The 24,093-nt window shown below is 44.1% G+C and overlaps 2 protein-coding genes across 2 annotated transcripts; both read left to right on the top strand.

Moving 5' to 3' along the window:
• LOC8058473 lies at positions 13,783-18,459 on the top strand. The gene is made up of 4 exons (XM_021448168.1): positions 13,783-15,271; positions 15,502-15,719; positions 16,139-16,362; positions 17,326-18,459. The coding sequence occupies exons 1-4, from the start codon at positions 13,783-13,785 to the stop codon at positions 17,933-17,935; spliced, it is 2,541 nt and encodes an 846-aa protein (XP_021303843.1). The 3' UTR covers positions 17,936-18,459.
• LOC8058472 (cytochrome b6-f complex iron-sulfur subunit, chloroplastic) lies at positions 19,399-20,951 on the top strand. Its single transcript, XM_002441076.2, has 5 exons — positions 19,399-19,594; positions 19,772-19,998; positions 20,087-20,204; positions 20,323-20,505; positions 20,622-20,951. Exons 1-5 carry the CDS (start codon positions 19,547-19,549, stop codon positions 20,724-20,726), a joined length of 681 nt encoding a protein of 226 aa, XP_002441121.1. The 5' UTR covers positions 19,399-19,546; the 3' UTR covers positions 20,727-20,951.

Raw genomic sequence — 24,093 nt, 5'->3', positions numbered from 1 at the left:
TTGGAAAAGTTATCGTCTGATCTGCAAACTGCAAACACATGGATATCTCTAATAAAGGATATGTAAAGAATTTCTCATAGAGTACCCTGGGTATAATGTTGACACTGGAGCCAAAGTCACAGAGTGCTTCTGGGAAGTCCACCATGCCGATGGAGATCGAGATGACGGGTTGTCCTGGATCGCCTCTCTTGACCGGCAGACGGTCAGTAGAAAATTTAGTGACGGGGTTACTCCAATTACTTGCTTCAAACGTGTCTACAAGATTTGCAGATTCTAATCCTTCCGGTTGTGATGGTATACCGGGGTTAGTAGTAGGAACAGCAGCAGCAATTTTATTTAACTGAGATTCAATCATTTTATTAAAGCTAATTTGATTCTTGATGGCAGTAGAAAAATTATCCATTCTATTATTTATATTTTCTAGTATTTTATCATTAGATGCCAATTTCTTGGATAGGTTATCCATTAGCTTTCCTTGATTAGACACTAACTCTCTCAAAGGTGGAAAATTATTATTGTTGTTGTAAGAATTGTTACCTTGATAATTACCTGAGTAGTTAGGCCTCTGTTGATTCCAACCTTGATTTTGTTGAGGACGGTTGTAGTAGTTGTTGTTGTTGTTGATGTAGTTCACATCCTCAAGTATCTCAGGACAGAGGTTGCCTGAGTCTCCAGTGTCTCCACACTCCTCACAAGTCATGTGAGAGTCGTAGATGTGCATAACTTCTTTCTTGTCTCCAGCTCTATCATCGAGCTTCTTCATGAGCAGGTCTAGCTTTGCAGACAGCATGTCTACCTCCTTCAGCTGATGCATACCTCCACCTCTCTTGCGTGTCTGGGTCCTCTCTTCATTCCAGCTTTGATTGGACGCCATCTTCTCCACAAGAGCTGTGGCTTGTGGTATAGTAAGTGATAAGAACGCTCCTCCAGCTGCAGCATCCATGGTCTCTCGGGCACTGTTGCTGAGCCCATGATAAAACGTCTGCATCAATAGCCAACTCTCCATTCCATGATGGGGACATTCTAGGATGTAGTCTTGAAAGCGCTCCCATGCTTCTGGAACAGATTCATCATTTTGTTGCTGAAAACTTGTAATCTTCCCACGGAGAGCATTGGTCTTGCCCATGGGAAAGAACTTTGCCAGGAAGTTTGTTGAGCAGAGTGCCCACGTAGTATTCTTCTCCTTTGTAGCGTAGAACCACTGCTTCGCTCTTCCTAACAGTGAGAATGGGAAGAGGCGAAGTAGTATAGCGTCTTTGGAAACTCCTGCTATGGTGAATGTGTTGCAAATCTCCAGGAAGTGTTGTAAATGAGCACTAGCATCTTCGTGTGCCTTCCCACAGAACTGGTTGGATTGCACCATGTTGATAAGTCCAGGCTTGAGCTCAAAGTTGCCATCGATCTCTGCAGCAGGTCCAGTGCGGATGTTGTCCGTAGTGGGAGCTGAGAACTCGCGGATCGATTTGTTCGCCATGGCCTCGAACTCGGAAGACAAGTTCCGGTGATCTTCTTGAGTGGATGAAGCTTCTTCGTGAAGTGTTGATGATTTCTTGAGCTTGGCTCTCGTCTTCTTGAATAATGCTTCAGGATCGTCAACAAAATTTCCTGGAAGATGTCTTCTATTCATACATTCCCCTGCATAAGATAAAATAGAAAAATATCGGGGTAAAACTGCATGAGAGAATAGATAAGCTCAATCATATTAGTGATGCGAATGATTACTCTAAATCTTTTATTCCATTTCTGATTGGTAATCAACCTTCCCCGGCAACGGCGCCAAAAATGCTTGTTGGGTATTCTTAACATCATTACTAAAAGTAGACTAACTTCTAAATCTAGCAACGGTGCCAAAAATGCCAAACCTATCCCTCACACCACTTAAGCCAAGTTGTCATCCCCAGCATGATATGAGAGACGCGGTATTGAAATATGCAATTGCTCTTCTAAATAAATAATTAATGGGATCTGCAAGCGCACAGATTAATACCGATGTAGCATTTTAACCGGGAAGTATTCCAGGTATCGTTATTTATATTTTTACCACTGGGAAGGGATTAACAATCATCACTATTGATTACAGAATAGAATATGAGATTGAGCATCTATCATTGCATGTATAATTGAGAACATTATATCTAACTCTTCATACAGGGATAAGTGTCACATAAAAGATATATGAAATAATAATAGTGACAAAGATAATTAGTCTGATCTAGCCACATAATAAATATGATAAGCACCTCAATTAGATACTCTAGAAAGTCATTAGCATGGTATTAGAACGAACTACAAGAATATTCCCTAAGTTATTCTTAACTATATAGTCTAGCATTATCATAGTTAGTGCAAGCATACTTAGCAATCATTGCGAGACAAGACTACGCCCATGCATAGTGATATTAGCAAGGAATATGAGAAACATAGCAATCACTCCCCTGTAATAATGTTGCTCTGCCAGCCCAATACACGAGAGGGGGACTATATAAGAATCAATGAAGCTGTCACTATCACGGACTACCCCTCGATCTGGCATATTGGGTACAATCGCAGATAAATACGGTATAAGCACCACGCCTACACAATATCTATCATTTACCCATGGATCCGATGGATAAACGCTATACGATCCTAAGCATGTATATAGATCGTATCTAACTAAGCCAAGTACATAACTATGATAAACTAAGAACAATATAATCTTGAATATAAGCAAGTAGAGCAAAGTCATAAACAATATATTGAAGTAGAACAAAGTCATATTCATAATATTGAAGAACAAAGATAATTAGAAAGCAATGAGAAGCACAATTAGAGAATTACCAAGAATCCTCCTGACAGATCCGGAAACCAATCGAAGATTGACTCCTTCTAGTTCTAATCCTATGTAGCTATGCTAATCTAGATATCTAATTGATGTGGTGGCTCTAATCTTGATCAGAGGCTTCTTCTCCCTTGATGGAACAATGAATTAGGGTTGAGAGGCTCTCTCCTCCAGGGGCCAGGGGGTCTGGTTTTATAGTCCCTTCAAGTGAATATGGGCCCTTGGATCAAACCGACATAGATTGTATGGTTTAGATTCATCCTTTAGGTCGGTGGAGATCTCCCGCGAAGCAGAGTTCTGATTGGACTCCTGGAGGGGGCGGGCGCCCAGGGCAGGAGGGCGGGCGCCCTGCCTCTGGCCCCGTTTCGCCTCCGCTTCGGTCTCGTGGCTTCTGGAGTCTTCTAGATGTAAGATAATTGCGCAGCACGTTAATATCTTTACGTAATCCTGACATGTGGGCCTTTCTTCCATATTTCCTGATAACCCCCTGCAGAAATAGACAAACACCAAAACTCGTGGAATTCTGTCAGATAAAACCCTAAGTCTAGATCTTGATTTCATTTGGATCCTTTTCTTTATTTATTTGATAATTAAATTTGATACTTAAGGACCGTCAACAACTAGCGCGAAGGCAACTTCAGGCCTTCTGAAAGGGGGTTTGGGACGGTATAAAATGAGCCGAAAGCCCACCAAGCATACAATGAGATGGCTCTAGAAGAGAGCTACAACTACGGGCATGAAATGGCTAGTACCTCAAGAAGTCTAGATCTGAATCAATTCATGTATGGATTTCGGATGAAATAACTAAAATACCCCCTACAATACTAGGAATGTGCTTAAGATCTAAAATTAGGGTAGGAGCAATTCATTTCGTCGAATGTAACTTGGACAATATAAATGGTGTAAAACAGAGTATTTCATATTGAAAATAACATCTCCACTCATTAGCATTTGCATTATTCATTACACCACATTGTCGAAGACTTCGGTTGAGGACAACAATACTAAATAATTATTATTAGATTTATCATGTATATCTATTTAGAGTCATATATGCTACATTACCATTTTCTACAAACCTTAGATAGTTTTGATTTTGATCAAATTTAAAATTATATCTTTTTTTAGACAGATGTCATAGCACCTAATAATCAACTGCATTTTGTACGTACGCGTAAGAACAAAAGGTGGCGATGCACCTTCCATGACATATGTACATTTTTTATGATGCATTTTTTTATGTTATTTTTTTAGTTTAGGCACATAAATACTATAATAAACTTCAGAATATCTTTTGTTGCAACCCACAAGTATGTTTTATAGTGGTAGTAACTTCGTTAATCTTAAGATTTGCCAGCATAATCTTTCGGATGTGTTCATAGGGTAAGGTTTGCACATATATGTTCATAGAATAAATGTGCGTGTGTATTGAGTGTCTATAAATGTACTTGTGTAATTCATAAAAAAAAAGTGGTCAAACAGACTTTTACCTCTCTCTCTCTTTCTTGATGACTCATTGACATGGTGGCCCAGGCATGTGTGCGAACGTATGGGCCTCACATGGTCCAATCCTGTTCACTAGTTTGGTATGGAAGCTACGAGTTGGGCCGCGCGGTGTGGCACATCATGAACAATGTTGTTGTCACTTTTGCAACGGCGGTCTAGTATCTATGGACTATGGTATTCACACATCGGTATGTTTAGGCTATAACATATTTAGGCCTTGTTTAGTTCCGAAAAAATTTCGGATTTCGCTACTGTAACACTTTCGTTTTTATTTGACAAATATTGTCTAATTATAAACTAAGTAGGATCAAAAGATTCGTCTCGCGATTTACAGACAAACTGTATATTTAGTTTTTGTTTTCGTCTATATTTAATGCTTCATGCATGTGCCGCAAGATTCGATGTGACGGGGAATCTTGAAAAATTTTGGATTTCGAAGTGAACTAAACAAGGCTTTATATTTTGAAAATAGTGTATATGAGTTTTATGGAGATGAAACTCTCTACTCTCATTAAACTCTTATCATCTCTCTTCATTACTACAACTCCATATCAGCATATTTAATGTGTATAAAATTCTCATGAAAACCCCATTATAGCAAGTATTATAATAGGCTGTAAGCTGGCTAAATGTTGAGGTAGAGAAGAAAAGAGAGGAGAGAGAGGAAAGCAGGTTGTAAGCTTACAACCAGCTTAGGCACAGGAATCAATAAACTTTATGAGAGAGATAAGTGGGTCATGTATTATGGGGTGTTTGGAACTGCTCTGCTCCACGTTTTTCAGCTCCGCTCTATGTTTTTTAGCCAGATGGTTTCAACTCCACGCACTCAGTTCGAGAAAAAAGAGTGGAGTTGTGAGAGCTCAACAAACTCCAGTTTATTTGGAGCTGCTCCATAGTGGAGTCAAACACCCCCTTAATAATTAATAGTTAATTATTTTAGAGTAAGCTATAAAAAAGCTGCAAAGAACATTACAGTAAGTAAATAAGCTATATTATTAAATTTGCTTTTAACTGACCTTATAGAAATCGCATTCTTTTAGAGAGGCTTTCATTCCTCATCTGAAGTATGCTGGCGTCGCGCTACCACTGCTGAGCGCTGAGCCGCTGACGAGGGCTCCACCTTCGTCAACATCATCGGCTCGGACGTTTTGAATTGTGCCCAAAGTTCACGGTTCCGTGTGGTTTAATGTTCCTTTAAGATTTGTGTGTCTCCTAAGGCTTTACATCTAAAAATATTTTAGATTTCGATACTGTAGCACTTTCGTTTTTATTTGACAAATATTGTTTAATCATAGAGTAACTAGACTTAAAAGATTAATTTCGTAATTTACAGGCGAACTGTACAATTAGTTTTTGTTTCCATCTATATTTAATGTTCCATACATATGTCGCAAGATTCGATGTGATAAAGAATCTTGAAAAGTTTTTTGTTTTTAGGGTGAACTAAACAAGGCCTAAGGCTCTTGTTTGTATCGGATGGCTATTAGTTGTTGCCTGAATATAAGGTAAACCTCAGGCACCTAGAATATAGCAAGTGAAGTATACTATAATTTCTAAAAACTTTTATTCTCTCCCTTGTTAGAAAAAACTTTTATTCTCCCGAACTAAAAAAGGCATTATTGAAATACAGTCGCAGGAATTTACCATGCACACGACACGGGACCGTTGTTCGCGTTTGCATTTGCATTTGTATTTGTATTTGACAAATATTATTCAATCATAGAATAACTAGGTTTAAAAGATTTATCTCATAAATTATAGGTAAATTATATAATTAGTTATTTCTTTTATTCGATGTGATGGAAAATCTAAAAAAATTTGTAAATTTTTTTAAGAACTAAGGCTTTGTTATAGACATTGTAGTATTTTTGTTTGTATTTGACAAATATTGTCGAATCATAGACTAACTAGACTCAAAAGATTTTTGTCTCAAAAATTATAGGTAAATTATATAATTAATTATTATTTTTATTTATATTTAATAATTTATACATGCGTCGTAAAATTTGATATGTGACAAATAAATTTAAAAAATTAATTTTTTTTGAAACTATAAACAAGACATAAACAAGGCCTGATCACCGTGGTAGACTCTGGCCCTGTTTAGTTGCTGGAATGAAAAAATTTCGACTACTATAGTATTTTCGTTTATTTGTGACAAATATTATCTAATTATGGACTAATTAAGCTTAAAAGATCCATCTCGTAATTTACAGATAAATTGTGTAATTAGTTTTTTTTAACTATATTTAATGCTTCATATATGAAACGTAAGATTCGATATGATGAAAAATCTTAAAAAGTTTTTAGATTTTGTGGTGAACTAAAGGCCGATAGGACTGTTCAGCAGGAAAACAGAACACGCACCGTCGCGTCGCGTCCACTGTCCGCAGCGGGCATCGCTGCCGCGGCGCCCATGCCGCCGGACGCCTGTCGTGATCCTGACCATAGCGGCAATAGCCTCTGCGCGCCGTGCGGCCAGTGCCTTGTTTTTTAATTTCGCTAGCACTTTGGTTGTTTATAGTAAGTTTAGATGCAAAAAGTTTTTGGATTTTGACACTGTAGCATTTTCGTTTTTATTTGACAAACATTGTCTAATTATGGAGTAACTAGATTTAAAAGATTCGTCTCGTGATTTACAGGTAAACTGTGCAATTAGTTATTCTTTTTATCTATATTTACTACTTCATGCATGTGCCGCGAGATTCGATGTGACAGGAAATCTTGTAAAGTTTTGGGTTTTTGGGTGTATCTAAACAAGGCCTAAATATTGTTCGATCATAAACTAGAATCAAAAGATTCGTCTTGTGATTTACAGACAAACTGTGTAAGACCAGTTTCAATGGATAGTGTCACTGCATGATTTTACATACCAAGGCCTTGTTTACTTTCAAAAAATTTTGCAAAATAAGAATAGTAGCAATTTCGTTTGTATTTGACAAATATTATCCAATTATAGACTAACTAGGTTCAAAAGATTCGTCTCGTCAATTCCGACTAATAAAATGTGTAATTAGTTTTTATTTTCATCTATATTTAATACTCCATGCATACCTCTAAAGATTCGATGTGATGGAGAATCTGAAAAATTTTGTAAAATTTTTAGAGAACTAAACAAGGCCCAACACGTCATCAAGATTGAAATGAAACCATCTATGAAATAACCCCGGCAATGAAGCATTTCACTTTGTTGTTTCCAAGGCTAAGCAAAGCATTTAATTGCTGTAAAATGATTGGATCACATGCAATATGGTGAAACGATATGTCCCTCAGTGGGGATTTCATCCCGTTTCACCGCGTGGGAAACAACGTCCGTAGAGTTTCACTATGGTAAAACTACTTCCTTCTCTCTCCTCTTCGTTTCATGCAAAAAGTGCAGTTTTGCTGACGTGATGCTCTAATAAATTTGCATGACATCCTAATGAAACCTCCATTGAGACTGACCTAATTAGTTTTTGTTTTTATTTAGGCCTTGTTTAGTTCCAAATTTTTTTGCAAAATCGACACTGTAGCACTTTTATTTGTATTTGACAAAAATTATCCAATTATGGATTAACTAGGCTCAAAAGATTTGTCTCGTCAATTTCGACCAAACTGTGCAATTAGTTTTTATTTTTATCTATATTTAATACTTTATGCATACGTCTAAAGATTCGATGTGACGGAGAATCTGAAAAATTTTGCAAAATTTTTTGGTAACTAAACAAGGTCTTATATTTAATGCTTCATGCATGTGCTGCAAGATTCGATGTGACGAAGAATTTTTAAAAAAAATTTGATTTTCGATGGTAACTAAACAAGACCCAACATTATTATTGTTGAAAAAAAAGGGCATCCTGCCACATCGCCATACATTTCAGTGAAGCATGGGCAGCTAGCTGCCGGGCCTGCTTCTGCCCTCGGCCTTGTTTAGTTCCGAAAAGTGAAAAGTTTTCGGTACTGTAGCACTTTCGTTTGTTTATGATAAATATTATCCGATTATGGATTAACTAGGATCAAAAGATTCGTCTCGTGATTTACAGTTAAACTGTGTAATTAGTTTTTGTTTTCGTCTATATTTAATATTTTATGTATGTGCCACAAGATTCGATGTCATGAGAAATCTTAAAAAAATTTTAGTTTTCAGAGTGAGCTAAACAAAGCCCTCGTGGCCTCGTGGGTGCGCGATGCGCCGATCCGACTGCGGCCCCTGCGCCCTTGCCGTCAGCAAGAAAGCGGCCAATTGCTGCTGCCACATCCGGCAAGCGGGCAGCCCCCCCGGCCTACTCCGCGGCCCCTCCCCAGTGCCCCCACCGCCCACGCGACCCCTCTGCGGGCTCTCCTGCGCGTCGGACCACTCCTGCACGAACGAGGCGTCAAGAAGCAATGAACGGCGCCCGTCGTCGAGTGGTGCTTTTGCTGTCGCCCGACGGCGTGTCGCGACGAGCACGAGAGCACCCACGCACGCACGATCGGGCGGGCGGGCGAGACCAGCAACGGGACGACAGCAGCAGCTTTGGATGTTGTCGTATTCACTTCAATCCACGTGTTGGTGTGGATTGAGGTGGAATTTAGTTCAAGTTCCACTCCAATCCATCTCAACGCATATGGATTGATGTGAATACGACTACATCCAAACAAAGCCTGACGTGGAGGTACGAAAATGGTGGACGGAAACGGTCGAAACCCTCTTAATGATGGTTTTTATTTTTTCCCTTATTTGGTCACCTAATAAGGCTAATCTCAATAAAGTTTCGTTATAATTTTATAAATATTAAATATATTGATGTGACATCATATTAGTAAAGAAAAATGATAAAAGTTTAATAAGAGTAGAGAGATGGTTTTCAAACTATGAATATATTGAAAATTAGGTCATAAAACTCCCACTAAAAATAGCGTAAAATAAAAACAAGATGTAACTAACCATCTCGTCTTGCAGTTTATGAAATGTTGGTACTCATTATTATATTCCAAATTATAAATTATTTTAACAAGAGGGAGTATACGAAAATAAGGCCTTGTTTACTTCCTTTTCGAAACTTTTTCGCGATACTGTAGTACTTTTGTTTGTTTCTGGTAATTATTGTCTAATCATGAACTAACTAGGTTCAAAAGATTCGTCTCGTAAATTTCGATCAAACTGTGCAATTAGTTTTTTTCGTTTTATATTTAATACTCCGTGCATGCGTCTAAAGATTCGATGTGACGGAGAATCTTTAAAGAAATTTGGATTTTGGGTGGAAGGCCTTGTTTAGATTACCCCGAAATCAAAAAAGTTTTCAAGATTCTCTGTTACATCGAATCTTGCGGCACATGCATGAAGTATTAAATTTAAATAAAAACAAAATTAATCACATAGTTTGACTGTAAATCACGAGATGAATCTTTTGAGTCTAGTTAGTTCATGATTAGATAATATTTCTCAAATAAAAACGAAAATGTTACAGTATTGAAATTCGAAAATCTTTTGGGAATGGATCCAAGAGATGCTTTTGCGTTGCTCTGTCCTGTGGAGTACGTGATGGACGTGGAGTTGGGGGGGGGGGGGGTGAATGTGAATCGGTGATGGACTGACAAACTGACAGCGGGAGGAGTACAATCAACGGAGTGCCCTGGCCCCGGCGATCTCGCCCGCCAGTCGTCTCGTTGCGGCGCCGCTGCACTGCTTGCACAGTTTCACTTTCACCTTCACCGCAGCTTTCAGCCTCGGGAAGCGCGGTAATTCTACTACGACACGGTCAGTACGCCAGTACCATCGCTGGACTAGTTAATAGTAAAACGTTAATTGCAGGGTCCTTTGTCTTTGGAGGGACTAAACAACGTGCTCGGACGACGGGCGGGCTGGCAGCGCCGTCGTGGTCGTGGTGACAAAAAGTCCTCGCCCTCTCCTCGCCGCACATGCCCCTCGTGGTTTTCGAAGCACCCACTCGCCACTCCCTTTCTGCCGCTGCATCTGCACCGGCCTCGGGCTCCCTAATCTACTCTGAAACCCCGTAACCCCGTGCCATATGATAACACTGCAGTGGAGTAGTAGTAGTACGTGTCATGGTAAAACTGTAGGCAACGCTCCTCGTCCACACGAGGCTAGTAGTACTTGGCAGCGCCATACATAACAGCACGCGCTTCATCAGATCTGAAATGCGAAATCTGCCAGCTGCTGCAGCAGGCGGCTTGCTTGCTACATTCGCAACGGCAGATTCTAGATCGGCAGCGCGGCGCGATCAGATCGCGAACTGGGGCGGGGCGTTCGTCTGGAACTGAACCGGCCGATCCCATTTGGAAAGGTTATCGCGGCGGCGTCCGGTCCGGCCACGGCCCACGGCTCACGAGTGATTAGCGTGACGCGCGCATGTGCTTTTGAGCCTTTTTTTGGGTCGGCGAAAGAGGGCAGAAAAGCCTGCGACCGCATGGGGCATTTGGACGTACTACTAGTACTGCCGGTACGCGTCGCGTCAGAATCTAGAACAGTGCCTCTGGATTTACCGCGGGCGCCCTGTGCTGTGTGATCCTCCGCTTTTACCGTGACGTAATGGAATTCGAGGCGCACAGTATTTTTTGTTGCTAAAAATACTGGTTCGCTGTGTTGTAATTTCGGAGAGAAAAATACTTTAAATGGTTGGCACACAGCTACTATAGACCTAAGCCTTATTTTAGATGTGAATTTTTTTAGATTTCGTCACTGTAACACTTTCATTTGTTTGTGGCAAATATTGTCCAATCATAAACTAACTAGAGTCAAAAGATTCGTCTCGAAATTTATAGATAAACTGTGTAATTAGTTTTTATTTTTATTTATATTTAATGCTTCATGCATGTGTCGTAATATTCGATACGACAGGAAATCTTTAAAACTTTTTTGTTTTTAGGGTGAACTAAACTAGACCCCATGCTGCTTTGATCTGCTACATCAGACCGTCAGGGCTTGTACTCCCTCTGTGCCAAAATAAGTGTCGTTTTCGCTTTCCGAGAAATAACTTTAACTAAATGTATAATAAAAAATATTAATATTTATAGTACATAATTAGTATCATTGGAAAGATCTTTAAGTCTAGTTTTTTAACAAATTTATTTCGAGATATAAATATTGCATGTATTTTCTACAAATCGAGTCAAACTTGTGGCACAAAAACCTAAAACGACACTCTTTTTGGGACGGAGGGAGTATTAGACTATCTCCACCAATCGGCACCCAAAATACAAGACCTATTTGTCTTTTGGGTAGCGCTACAGGTAAAAGGTTCCATACCTATTTTTAGTCTTCTCCAACAACAAGACCTAAAAGACAACACTCTTTGCAAATGGGTCTCGAGGAGAGAGAATACCCAAATTTGAGGTATGCCTCTCCTGATACCCAAAATAGGTTTTTTGTATGGGCACTCTGTTGGAGGCTATAGGTATTGTGTTGGAAACCTATTTTGGGTTTGGATTCCTAAATGCATATCCTATTGGAGACAACCTTAGCCCTTGTTTACTTCAACCCAAAATCCAAAAACTTTTCAAGATTTCCCGTCATATCGAATCTTTAGACGCATGCATAAAGTATTAAGGCCCTGTTTAGTTCCCCACCTAAAATTTTTTCATCCATCTCATCGAATCTTTGAACACATGCATGGAACATTAAATGTAGATAAAAAAATAAACTAATTACACAGTTTAGTTGAAAATCGCGAGACGAATCTTTTAAGCCTAGTTACTCCTTGATTATACTTAAGTGCTACAGTAACCTATATATGCTAATGACAGATTAATTATGCTTAATGGATTTGTCTTGCAGTTTTCTAACGAGCTATGTAATTTGTTTTTTTATTAGTTTCTAAAAAAACCCTCCCGACATCCTTCCGACATATCTGATGTGACACCCAAAAAAATTTCATCTTAAACAAAATTAAAAACTAATTGTACAGTTTGGTCGAAATTTACGAGACGAATCTTTTGAGCCTAGTTAATCTATGATTGGATAATAATTATCACAAACAAACGAAAGTGCTACGCTATCTGAAAAAATTCGGCAACAAACTAAACAAGGTCTTACTCCTAGAAAACTCGGCTCGCCACGGTCGACTGTAGTACTGTGCGGTATTACAGACTAATGGCTGCAGTAACCGTGTTTGACGGTAGTTACGTCTCGTTCGTTTGCCTGATAAGCTATGATAAAAAATATTATTAGCTGATTTGTTATAAGATAACTATATATATTATTATTGGAGAAAGACATTGTTTGGCTGATAAGCTATGGTAAAAAATATTGTTGACTGATTTATTATAAGATAACTACATATATATATATTATTATTGGAGAAAGACAAAAATATATATTGAATTTTTACCTATAGGGTTATCTAAAGGACGGACGAGTCTTGTATTTTGTGTCACAGTGTTAGAGACAGTCTTGGAGGATCTCCGCAGATAGCTATTTGACTAGCTAGACGTAAGTAAAAAAAGTACAAGAGAAAATAATCACTAATAATAAATAAATAAATAGCTGATTTATATTTCACAAAGTACAAAAATCTATGAGAGAAACAGGTGATTCAAATAGTATATAAAAAAAATAAAAATATATAAAATAGTTTTTACTTATGTCCCTCATCTTCACATTAGCTAAGGCCTTGTTTAGTTCACCCAAAAACCAAAAACTTTTCAAGATTATCTGTCACATCGAATCTTACGGCACATATATAGAGTATTAAATATAGATGAAAATAAAAATTAATTGCACAGTTTATCTGTAAATCGCGAGACGAATCTTTTAAGCCTAGTTACTCTATGATTGGATAATGTTTGGAAAATAAAAATAAAATTGCTATAGTGTCAAAATCTAAAAACTTTTCGGACTAAACATGGCCTAGTTAGCACCATTACATAGGCTCGTACCTCATTCGTGTCACCTGATATTATTATTAATGTATTCCCATGTTCAATTTACTAGTAGTACTATACTAACCCCTGCTACTAGTCTAGTACCAAAGTACTCTACCAAACTACTACTCGTATGTGGCACCACAGTATTGTACTTTCTTGCTCGGCTCTGCATTCGGATCCAATGTGAATGGCGTGCTATTGCAAAGTGCTCGTTTCGTGCTTGGGAGTTGAGACTGCGCTGAAGCGAACGAGAGAACGCTCCTGCTCTGCTCAATAATAAACGCGCGTCTCCCACAGCGGCTCCACGTGCCCGGGTCACGCTGCCCCGCGCGCGCGCACACGCCGCTCCCTCCCCGGCTTCCTCTTCGCACTCGCCGCTCGCCACCCTCGCCTTCGCCTCGCCCACCATTTTTTACGTTGCCACGCTACTTTTGCTTCCGGCCCCTGCTCACTCGGTCACTCTGCTGTCTGCTCTACCTCGACTCGACCCTCGGTTTTCTGCGGGAGCGACCGCTCGCGGCGTCGCGGCGGGTGGCGAGGGCAATGCCAATGCCGGCGCCGGCGAGGGAGTAGTAGGGGGCGGCCGCCCAGGGACGGAGCGGAGGTGAGGGATGGGGTGCCGGAGCTCGCGGCTGGACGCGACGGACGTGTCCCCGGCGGCCGCGCTGTGCCGGGAGCGTCGGGACCTGCTGCGGGCCGCCGCGGACCACCGCGCGCACCTCGCGGCCGCGCACGCCGCCTACTTCCGGGCGCTCCCGCGCGTCGCCGACGCGCTCGCGCGGTTCGCGAGCCACCACCACGCCGCCACGCCGCCGGCGCCGGGGTCGCCCGTGCTCACGCTGCCGCCGCCGTCCGACCACGACGACGCCGACGACGCCGACGAGCCCAAGAAGCAGCGGGGCAGCGGCTCAGCGACACCGCATACCGACTCCGGCCACTCCCACATCCACTTCCACTCCGACGACGCCTCGGAATCCGATCCCGACTCCTCGGCCGACGACCCCTGCGCCGGCCCCGGAGGCTGTGGCGGCGGTGGCCACGGCGCCGAGATCCCGCCGCAGACGGCGCCTGTCCTTCGTCCTGGCGTTCCCTTGCCCAACCACGGCCACGGTCATGGCGAGCCCCAAGAACGCCAAATCCATGACCCTGGTTTTGTTGCCAGGCCGGAGATGCCGTGGGAGTACGCCTCCTACGATCCCTATGCTTCCTTTCCAAACACCGCATTCCAAAATGCCACATTTCCCAGCTACTACTACATGAAGGCCAGCTTGACGCCGGCGAACACGGTGTACCAAGAACCGTACGGCTACGGCAACTTCGCCACCAGTTCGTCCTACATGGGGTACGGCTACGGGTACAACAACCCAATGTACGGCGTCTCGTTGCCACCAGACGGGGATCGGCCGGTGGAGGATCGCGGCCGGGAACCGGCGCCGGCGGCTCCGGCGGCGGCGCCGCCGCCAATGCCAATGCCTGAGACGACACCGTGGGACTTCTTTAACCCCTTCGATTCGTATGAGCAGGAACTTCCTCAGTATAAGGGCAAAGGTTACGACTCCAATGGGTCGTTCACCAGCAGTCCCAACTCAAGTGAGGTGAGGGCAAGGGAGGGGATCCCGGAGCTCGAGGAGGAGACGGAGCTGGAGTCTATGAGGGAGTCTGTGAAGGCAAGGAAGGCTGTAGAGAGCACGGCGTCGAACCGGATTGGCAATGTGGATGTCAGTGCCAAGGTAAAAGTGTCCATGGAGCATAAGGAAGTTGAGATCGAGAGTGTGTATAGTGCTTCGGTATTTGAGTCAGGGGACGAGAGTGTGTGCAGTTGCGATTGTGACCATGCCAATGCTAGAACAGAGGGGTCAGTGCAGGTGCCGGCAGGAGATGATCAAATGAAGGTGAGGAAGGTGAGCTCAGAGGATCACTCATCCATAGTAGTCGGAGAGGATGCACGGCCGCCAGAGTTCACTGGGACAAGAGATGTCGCCGAGGTTGTTGAGGAAATAAAGGAGCAATTCAAATCAGTGGCTGCCTGTGGGGATGATGTCGCAAGGATCCTTGAGGTGGGGAGGATGCGGTATCGATCACGGAATAGAATCTTAAGATGTAAGTATGCTTTGTTTTTCATTTAACCATTGCAAATCCTGGTTCCATCAAACTGAAGCCAACTTTGTTTGCATTGGTAAATCAATAGCTATATTGAAATTTGACCATTTGAGAGGTAGAATGTACCTGGTTTCTTATTGTTATACTGATCTCTGGGCTGGAGTTCTTCTCTGTCCTTCCATAGACAATTGTAACCCAGTCAAACAATTTGATCCTTACTCTCCATGCAGTGATATTCTCACGGATGATGGGGACCTTCGCTTTGTTATTTTCTTCCATATCGGAGCCACCGGTGAAGAGCTTGGAAGAATCAGCTATAAATCCATCCAAAGGAAACCAGAATTCCAGTAAAAGATTCGATTTTCCCAGTGATGTTGAGCTTAATACTCTTTCGGCAACAATGGACAGGCTGTATGTGTGGGAGAAAAGACTTCATAAGGAAATTGTGGTATGCTATTCCCTTTATATGAAATGTGGGGATTAGTTTCTCTTGCAGATTTATGGTATCTTTTTTTTTGTTGATCTGGCAAATAAGGAAAGATGAGTATAGTTGACTTGTCCCTCCGTCTTGATATACAAGGTATCCTAGGAATTCTAAGAAAAATTATGGGATAATAAAGCAAATAATGCTTGTAACCCTCCCTTAACTGTAGAGATACAGATATATTATTGTGATTACTATATTTGAGCTATATTATTATTATCATTTAACCACTGCAAATCCTGGTTCCTTTGGGAATGTATTGATTGGCTGTAAATGGTTAAGAAGGGCCCTTACTTAGAGTAATTTGTTTGTGAACTTTAAAGTGACACTCTGAGCCTTTATTTTTCATCAACATGTTTTAACATTTCCTTAAACTATGTTAGGAGGAAGAAAAATTGAGGATTACATATGACAAAGAATGGAAGCGCTTGAAAGAGCTGGATGCTAGTGGTGCAGAGCCACATAAGATCGATACAACGCGGGCCTCAATTAGGGCACTGCTCACCAAAATCAACATTTCCATCAGATCAGCTAAAGTTATTTCTAGGAGGATCCACATACTACGAGATGATGAGCTACACCCACACCTTGTTACACTTATCCATGGGTATGACAGATGTAATCCACCTTCTACTCTTTTATTCACTCCCGTAGATCTTGAAGGGTTCAACCTTCAAACAATCATGTCTTTGAATGTTATTTCGCCTGTTACCCTTTTTATCGTTTCATGACTTTTGATTTGCTTTACAAAGTACTTACGGATTTCTTGACTATAAAAATCAATGATTCTTATAGAGTAGATTTTATATTATTTTTTGAACTGATGATTCTAGTACTAGATAAGTTTTGTTTGTTTAAGAAAATATGCAGTTGTTCAGTTAATATTTCATCGATTGTGAAACAAATGAAAAATAAATATGCAATTCTTTGATGGAAAATCACTAAAAGTAGGGACCTGTTGCGACTGAAAACTTCTATATGCCATCTGGTCCATTTTATTGAACTGGTTTTCTGTGATGTCTAAATACTTCATGTAAACTAGAGTAGCATGTTTTATGTTGCTGTATTACTACAACATGGGATTGTGAAACAAATGAAAAATAAATATGCAATTCTTTGATGGAAAATCACTAAAAGTAGGGACCTGTTGCGACTGAAAACTTCTATATGCCATCTGGTCCATTTTATTGAACTGGTTTTCTATGATGTCTAAATACTTCATGTAAACTAGAGTAGCATGTTTTATGTTGCTGTATTACTACAACATGCTGTTTTTTTTAAAAAAAATTATATATTGTTGCATAAGTTGTTGCCACATTTGCAAAGATCAGCTAGTTTTAGTAGTAGCGATGTTCTTTTTAAAAAAAAAATAAAATAAAGAATAGTTCTGATTTTTGTGCAGGCTTGTTAGAATGTGGAAATTCATTCTTGAATGCCATCGGAAGCAATTTCATACCATACTTCAAACTAAATCTCATATTCTGATCCCTAAGAATGGACCTGAAGAAAGCTCCTCCAAGGTTACACTGGAGCTAGAAATGGAACTTTTGAACTGGTGTTCTTGTTTCAGGAACTGGATCTTATCCCAAAAAGCTTATATCGAAACCCTCAATGGTTGGCTAGTCAAATGGCTTCCTCAGGAAAAGGAGGAGACTCCGGATGGCATTGCACCCTTCTCTCCTGGTAGGCTTGGAGCTCCTGCTGTGTTCATTACAGCTAACGATTGGTGTCAAGCCATGAAAAGGATACCAGAAGCCAGCGTCGTAGATACAATGGAAGCTTTTGCTGTCAACGTACATATGTTATGGGAGCGGCAGGACGAAGAGCAGCAGCAGAAGCTGAAAGCTGACTACCTCTCTAGGGATTTCGCAAAGCGGCTCAAATCTCTTCAGGAGGAACATGGCTTGCAAGGGCAATTTGAAGCTGACAAGGCAGTGTTGCCCATTGCCGACAATGGCAGGGCAGTCGATAACCGCATGGTTGCATTGGATACACTGCACAAGAGATTGGATGAACAAAGAGCTCGGCACGACGAAACTGTGAAACAGATTCGAGAGGCCAGTGCAGCTGATCTGAAAGCAGGTCTGGCTCCGATATTTGAAGCACTGGAATCTTTCAGTGTGGAGACGCTGAAAGGTTATGAAAATGTCAGGATTCCAGTCGAAGGTGTTGGTGGTTGATATCTTTAAGTCCACAAATTTTCTGTTGGCAGCTCTTGATACCTGAAGTCCACAATGATCGCTGGGGCAGTGGACAATGTTGAATTCATCCAAGGAGCTATTAACAATCTGAAAATGTCTTCAATTTGCCAGCCATGCGCAAGCACAACACCATTGTACTTGGAATAATGTTGAATTCATCCAAGGTACAAGCAAGGACGGCCCAGAAGTTCCTGCATGATTCTGCACTAAGCAATGTTACCACGGATTCTTTGAGATGATTCTGGTTTCTGAGGTAGCAAATTCATGTGGACCTTCTACACTAGTCAGTAGCTATAGCTACTTATCCACAGAGAGCTGCTAGGAGCCTGAACTCTCTGTCTAGTTGGAGCCCCTCAAAGGAGGGGAAGGCAATTTTGTAGCCATTTTCAGCTCCTGTACATATTATTAGCTAAGTTAGTGAGTTCGCAGGGTTAGCACGTCATCTATGTACAATTTGATCTGTGCACTGTATAAGTTGTATTTACGCCCCTATGTTTACGGCATGTAGATGGTATGCCCCTTCTATGGTGTTGCCTGCTGAAGACTGAAGTGAAGAGCATACAATAGATGTTGGGCGAATGTCACCGTAGTAGTTGCTTGCGCTGTCTGTCTGCCTTCCAACTCGATAACCCACAACCACAACAAAGTTTTGCCAGTTTGGTCTTCATTTTGTTCTAAAGCCGGCACTGGCAGAACGCAACTGCTCACCTGTAATATGGCTGCATCCAGCTAACGTAACAAACGTACAGAAGCAAAAATACCAACATCAATCAATGAGCAGCTTAGTCTGATCGGTTGCTTCGCAGATGATCAATCGTGCACACACAGTACAACTGTACACATGGACACATTTGTTTCGAGGGTGCCAGATGACCAGATCGGATCTGTTCTGTTCCGAAGGGGATGGATGGATGGCATCCAACGGAGGTTTTCCAAATACCACGTTAAGTATATATCGGTGACAAAAGGCTGAAAGAGCATTCTCCATGTGTAGGTTTTCTGCATCGCCAATCTCGAAGCCATGCGAGTTACTGGCTCACGTGCTCTAGTCTAGGTCGCGTGGACCAATGCTGCGAAGTGGCCGCCGGGCCGTGCCGTGCCGTGCCGGTGAGACAAAAAGTGAAAAAGCGCTTTCAAAACAAACAGTTTGTTTGGGGTTGCACGGGCCCAGCATTCCAACCTGTTTGACACGTCCTTTTTTTTCTTTCCCCCGCACGGCGCACCACCGGCTGACGAGCACGGCCGGCCTCCTCCACGCTCCGTCCCGCGGATCCGGTCCCGAGCGCATCCTCTGGATCGGCACGGAAAGTGGCCCGTACCCAGACACGAAGCCCAGATCGGCACGCAGCGGCCCGAATGCTCATCTATGGCCTGCAGGATTCTGGAAAAAAAAAAAAATCTATGCCCTGCAGGGTGCCGGGTGCAGCCTCGAACATGTGGTGCTGGCAGGCCGGTCGCTGTGCGTCAACCAATCACCGGCCCCCTCCCTCAGCCACCCGGGGCAAAGATATACCCATCCGCAAGCCTGTGGACGCCAGGGAGTAGTGAACACCAGCCGTCTTGCCCCGATCCTCACCTGCTGCTGCAGCCATGGCGACCACCGCGGCGCTCTCCACCGCCGCCAACCCCACCCACCAGGTGACCCAGCAACTTCCTCATCTTCTTCCTTCTTCTGCCATGGGGCGCCTCTCTCTCCCTGACCTTGAGTTTTGGCCGACGGGAAACAGAGTCGGCGTGTTATTAGTTTTCACAATATGGTTTTTTCTTTGCATATATATGATATATGATGTCCCGTGTCCGTGCCTGCAATGGCAGCTCTGCCGGTCCCGCGCTACGCTGGGCAAGCCAGTGAAGGGGCTTGGCCTGGGGATGGGCCGGGAGCGCGCCCAGAGCATCACGTGCCAGGCGGCGAGCAGCATCCCCGCCGACCGCGTCCCCGACATGGAGAAGCGGAAGCTGATGAACCTCCTCCTCCTCGGCGCCATCTCGCTGCCCACCGTCGGCATGGTCGTCCCCTACGGCGCCTTCTTCGTCCCCGCCGGGTGAGTCGCGTTCGTTGCCATGCATGCATCAACACCTAGCTACCGGCTCACTGTAGCTCCGGCGGCCCATTGGTTTTGCACGCATCAGCTCCGGCGGCGCCGGCGGCGGGACCTACGCCAAGGACAAGCTGGGCAACGACATCACGGTGGATGAGTGGCTCAAGACGCACGGTCCCAACGACCGCACGCTGGCGCAGGGGCTCAAGGTCAGTCATCCCATCGCCACCGTCGTCGTCACCTGCAGTTGTGTTTGTGTTTGTGTTGATGATGCTCACGGTCACGGCCGGCGTGTTTTGTGTGCGGCGCCGCGTCGTGCGCGTGCAGGGTGACCCGACGTACCTGGTGGTGGAGCAGGACAAGACGCTGGCCACCTACGGGATCAACGCCGTGTGCACTCACCTCGGCTGCGTCGTGCCGTGGAACGGCGCCGAGAACAAGTTCATCTGCCCCTGCCATGGATCCCAGTACAACAACCAGGGCAAGGTGGTCCGTGGACCGGCGCCTCTGGTATAAAAACAAACGCACCCAATAATTTCATTTTCTTCTAAACTGGAAGTCTGCAGCTGATTGTGTTGCGTTTCAACTGAAACTGATCTGCTTCGGCGCTGCTCTTCTGTGAACAGTCGCTGGCGCTGGTTCACGCCGACGTCGACGACGGCAAGGTCCTCTTCGTCCCGTGGGTGGAGACCGACTTCAGGACCGGCGAGGACCCGTGGTGGAAGGCATGAGGAGGATCCCACACCAGCGGTGCTCAGTGCTCACAGATGACCTATGTATGGTGCCTCCTGTGTCGCTGTGATGAGGTCATAGACTTGCCTTGCGTTCGTTCTCCAAGGGCGTACAAACTCACTTGCTTCTTGCCTCCAAATTATATATATGTACACAAACTGTATGAAACACCAACAGCTGTTTTTCATCTCTTCATATACTGTGGCCATTTGGATGGTTGATGCTGCTGTGAAGCATACATGGTCGATATCTGGATTGCAAAAGGATTAAGAGGGTATATATGTTATATAAATAATCTATAAAATGTCAGACGGTGAGGACGATTGGATAACCTTGGTATACATGGCGGCCAGTGGCGGATCTAGAAACGGACCAAGGGGGGCTAAAGAACAAGGCGAACAAAAAATTTTGCTCGGTAGACACAGTATACTAGTAGATATAACCTAGATTGATAATGTGATATGGATTCAAAGTAGTTAAAGTCAAAGATACATAGAATTAAGGATAGAAAAGTACCAAATACAAGGAGTCTTCCAGCTTAAGAATTGGCACCACTTGAACCAATACGACTTGAACCGCCACCCTCAATGCTACATAATTTGCAAATGTCATACACTTCTTCAATAATCAAGATAACAAGTAAAAAGAAAAGTATTAAAACAATACGCACCTTGGGACCTTGAGGAAATTCATCAATTGGCTTTCTAAGACCTGGATCAGCAACTATATCATTCATATCAAGCTCAATACGGGGTCTTTTTTCTCAACTCGACACTCTTTACTGGAATCATCTTTCTTAGAAAAATATTTTTCCATTCTACAAATTCAAACCAATGAGTAAATCAGTAATGGCCTCAATGTAAATCTAGTCAGTAGTTAGTATTCAGTAATGAAAAAAATAGAGGGATCTTCATCTTCTCACCTTGCTTGCGTTACTGCGTAACCCTAGGGGCTAGGGCAGTGGTGGGCGCTGGCCACTGGCTGGCAGCCTGGCACTGGTGGGCGGTGGCCGTGGGCGCCCCGCGCGGCCGCTGGGCGCTGGCTGGCCGGCTGCCGGTTGGGGGCTGGCCTCCCTCGCTGTCGCTGAGTCGCTGTCTCGGGCTCCCGGCGGTCGGCGCGGGCGCGCGTCGGCGTGGTCCGCGGAGGCCGGTGGCGGCCGCGTGGAGAGCCGGAGAGGGGAGGGGCAGAGCCGCAGAGGAAGAGCCGGCGGCGGCGGCGGGCGGCGGCGGTAGAGCGGGCGAGGGCGAGCGCAGGTCGCGCTGTCGCGGGCGAGCGGCGCGCGAGGGATGCGAGCGAGAGCGTCGAGTTTTTTTTCTAGGGTTAACTATTTTTGGGCCGGACTGAATACCTGCTCTAAACAAATTCGGCCCACGAGGGGGGCTGCAGCCCCCCCAGCCCCCCGTCCGTCCGCCACTGATGGCGGCGGTTTAAACATTGCATATGACAACTGGCTACACACAGTGCTTTTGTACATTGGCTACCATGAATAGTAGTACCGCTGTCCAGACCATAATTACACAGATCTTGCAGGAACAGTTCCTTGTGGACTAACTGACTGTACATCTATATGGCGCCTGGTAATTCTGAGACATTGCATATCAGCTGTTTAGAATTTTGCTTAACGGTCGGAAAGGGCACTGTCGAAGGACACATGGTTAGCTTGGTGCATATCAGCTGTTTAGAATTTCTGCTTCACGGTAGGAAAGGACACTGTCGAAGGAATTTCTGTTCGCTTGTCTTATAAACCGTATTTTTTCTTCCGGCCAGCAGTATTTTTCTCTCATAATAAATCAGTGAACAGTATTTGTTGTATATGCGAAAGGCAGGCATACATACAGTAGTTCTAGACTCTTCATATAGCATAAGTTTTTAAATCTTTATACAGTTAGGCTGCAAAAGCAAGTTTTGTCGCACTTTGTATAGCACACATCTAAAAGAAACTTGATCTGCTGATGTCATGAATATAGCATACAAGAAAAGTGCGACGAGAGTAAATCCTAATCGTGAGTTGGTATGAATCTGCATGAAAACAGAAAACAGTTTGTTCAGACAAACTTTGTTCACTTCTTTTGCTGACTGAGAGAGAGGTTATGTGTGCAATTCCATTTCCATGTGACTTCGGCTCTTCATTTCTAGATCTGCAGTTTGGATATGTATTATAGTGACAAGGTTGGTTGAATATGCTCCCTGTAAAAGTCTTTGTTTTTTTTCGAATCTGTAAAAGTCTTTTGTTGGGGAACAGCTGCATCCTTCCCCCTGGTAGCGTCGAAGGTTATCCTTCACCCAAGGAACCTCCGACGCCTGAAGCGTCGAAGGATATCCTTCACTGGAAAATACTAATGTTGACGACTCGTCTGGTCGTGCTAAGTGTGTGCAGGGACTGAGACACCGGCGGAGGCCCACAAACAAGGAAAGGGGGGGAACCTCCGACCTTCCCGGGTCCGAGGATGGCGAGAACGCAGCCAGGCCGAGGAACCTCCGACTGGACCAGGCTAAGGAGGAGCTCCTGGGGTGGCCGGGTCGAGCAACCTCCGGCCCAGCCGGGCCGAGGAACCTCCGACACCAAAGCGTCGGAGGATCCGCAACTGGGCGGAGGATCCAAGCCTCCGACCAGCTGAGGCCCCAGTCAGAGGATGAACGAGGGGCTTAATGTGAAATTACGCAGGTGTATTAGGGTCAGTAGACTGCGATGAAAGAATATACTGGAATATTCCCCCACCGTCACGGGGCATTTATGTAAATGCCATTAGATCGGTTTCCAGGCCCTATATAAGGGGCGCGATACCGCCATTAATAAACGAAGAGAGAGCATTCACTGTTTTCACCTACTGTTGAGCCTACTGCCCGTTGGAGCTCAGACCTCTCACGGCATCGAGTGAGAAGGTTCACTATCCACCGTACTGCTGGGGAGTGCGGAGAGCATCTCCCCAACATTGGCGCCCACCGTGGGGCCCCCGAAGTATAACCCGCGATGGCTGGAAAGAGAACAAGCACCACAAGACCTCGGGCAGAGCCCTCCAGGAGAGGAAGGCCGAGGAGGGCCGTGCGAAGCACGTACGCGACCGTGGAGGGAGAAGGTTCTGAGGGCGAGCAGCCAGAGAACGAGCAGCCGGAAACACGCCAGGAACCTCCCCCCGCCGCAGACCCGGCGCAACCGACGGCCGCGCAAGAGCTCCAGCAGCTGCAAACGCAATTGCAGAACCTTCAGCAAGAGCGAGACCGGATCGCTGCTGCCTACGCCGCCAGCCAAGAGGCAGCGGTAGCCGCGACGCAAGCGGCCGAGATCAGGCAGCAGCTTTCATTCCTGCAGGCAGAAATCCTTAGCATGCAACCTCCACCTCAGCCGACAATTCAGCCCGCTGTTCC

This window comes from Sorghum bicolor, chromosome 9, assembly GCF_000003195.3.
Source record: "Sorghum bicolor cultivar BTx623 chromosome 9, Sorghum_bicolor_NCBIv3, whole genome shotgun sequence".
Taxonomy (NCBI): domain Eukaryota; kingdom Viridiplantae; phylum Streptophyta; class Magnoliopsida; order Poales; family Poaceae; genus Sorghum; species Sorghum bicolor.
The sequence above is the reverse complement of the archived record's forward strand: the minus strand, read 5'-3'. Positions and strand labels throughout refer to the sequence as shown.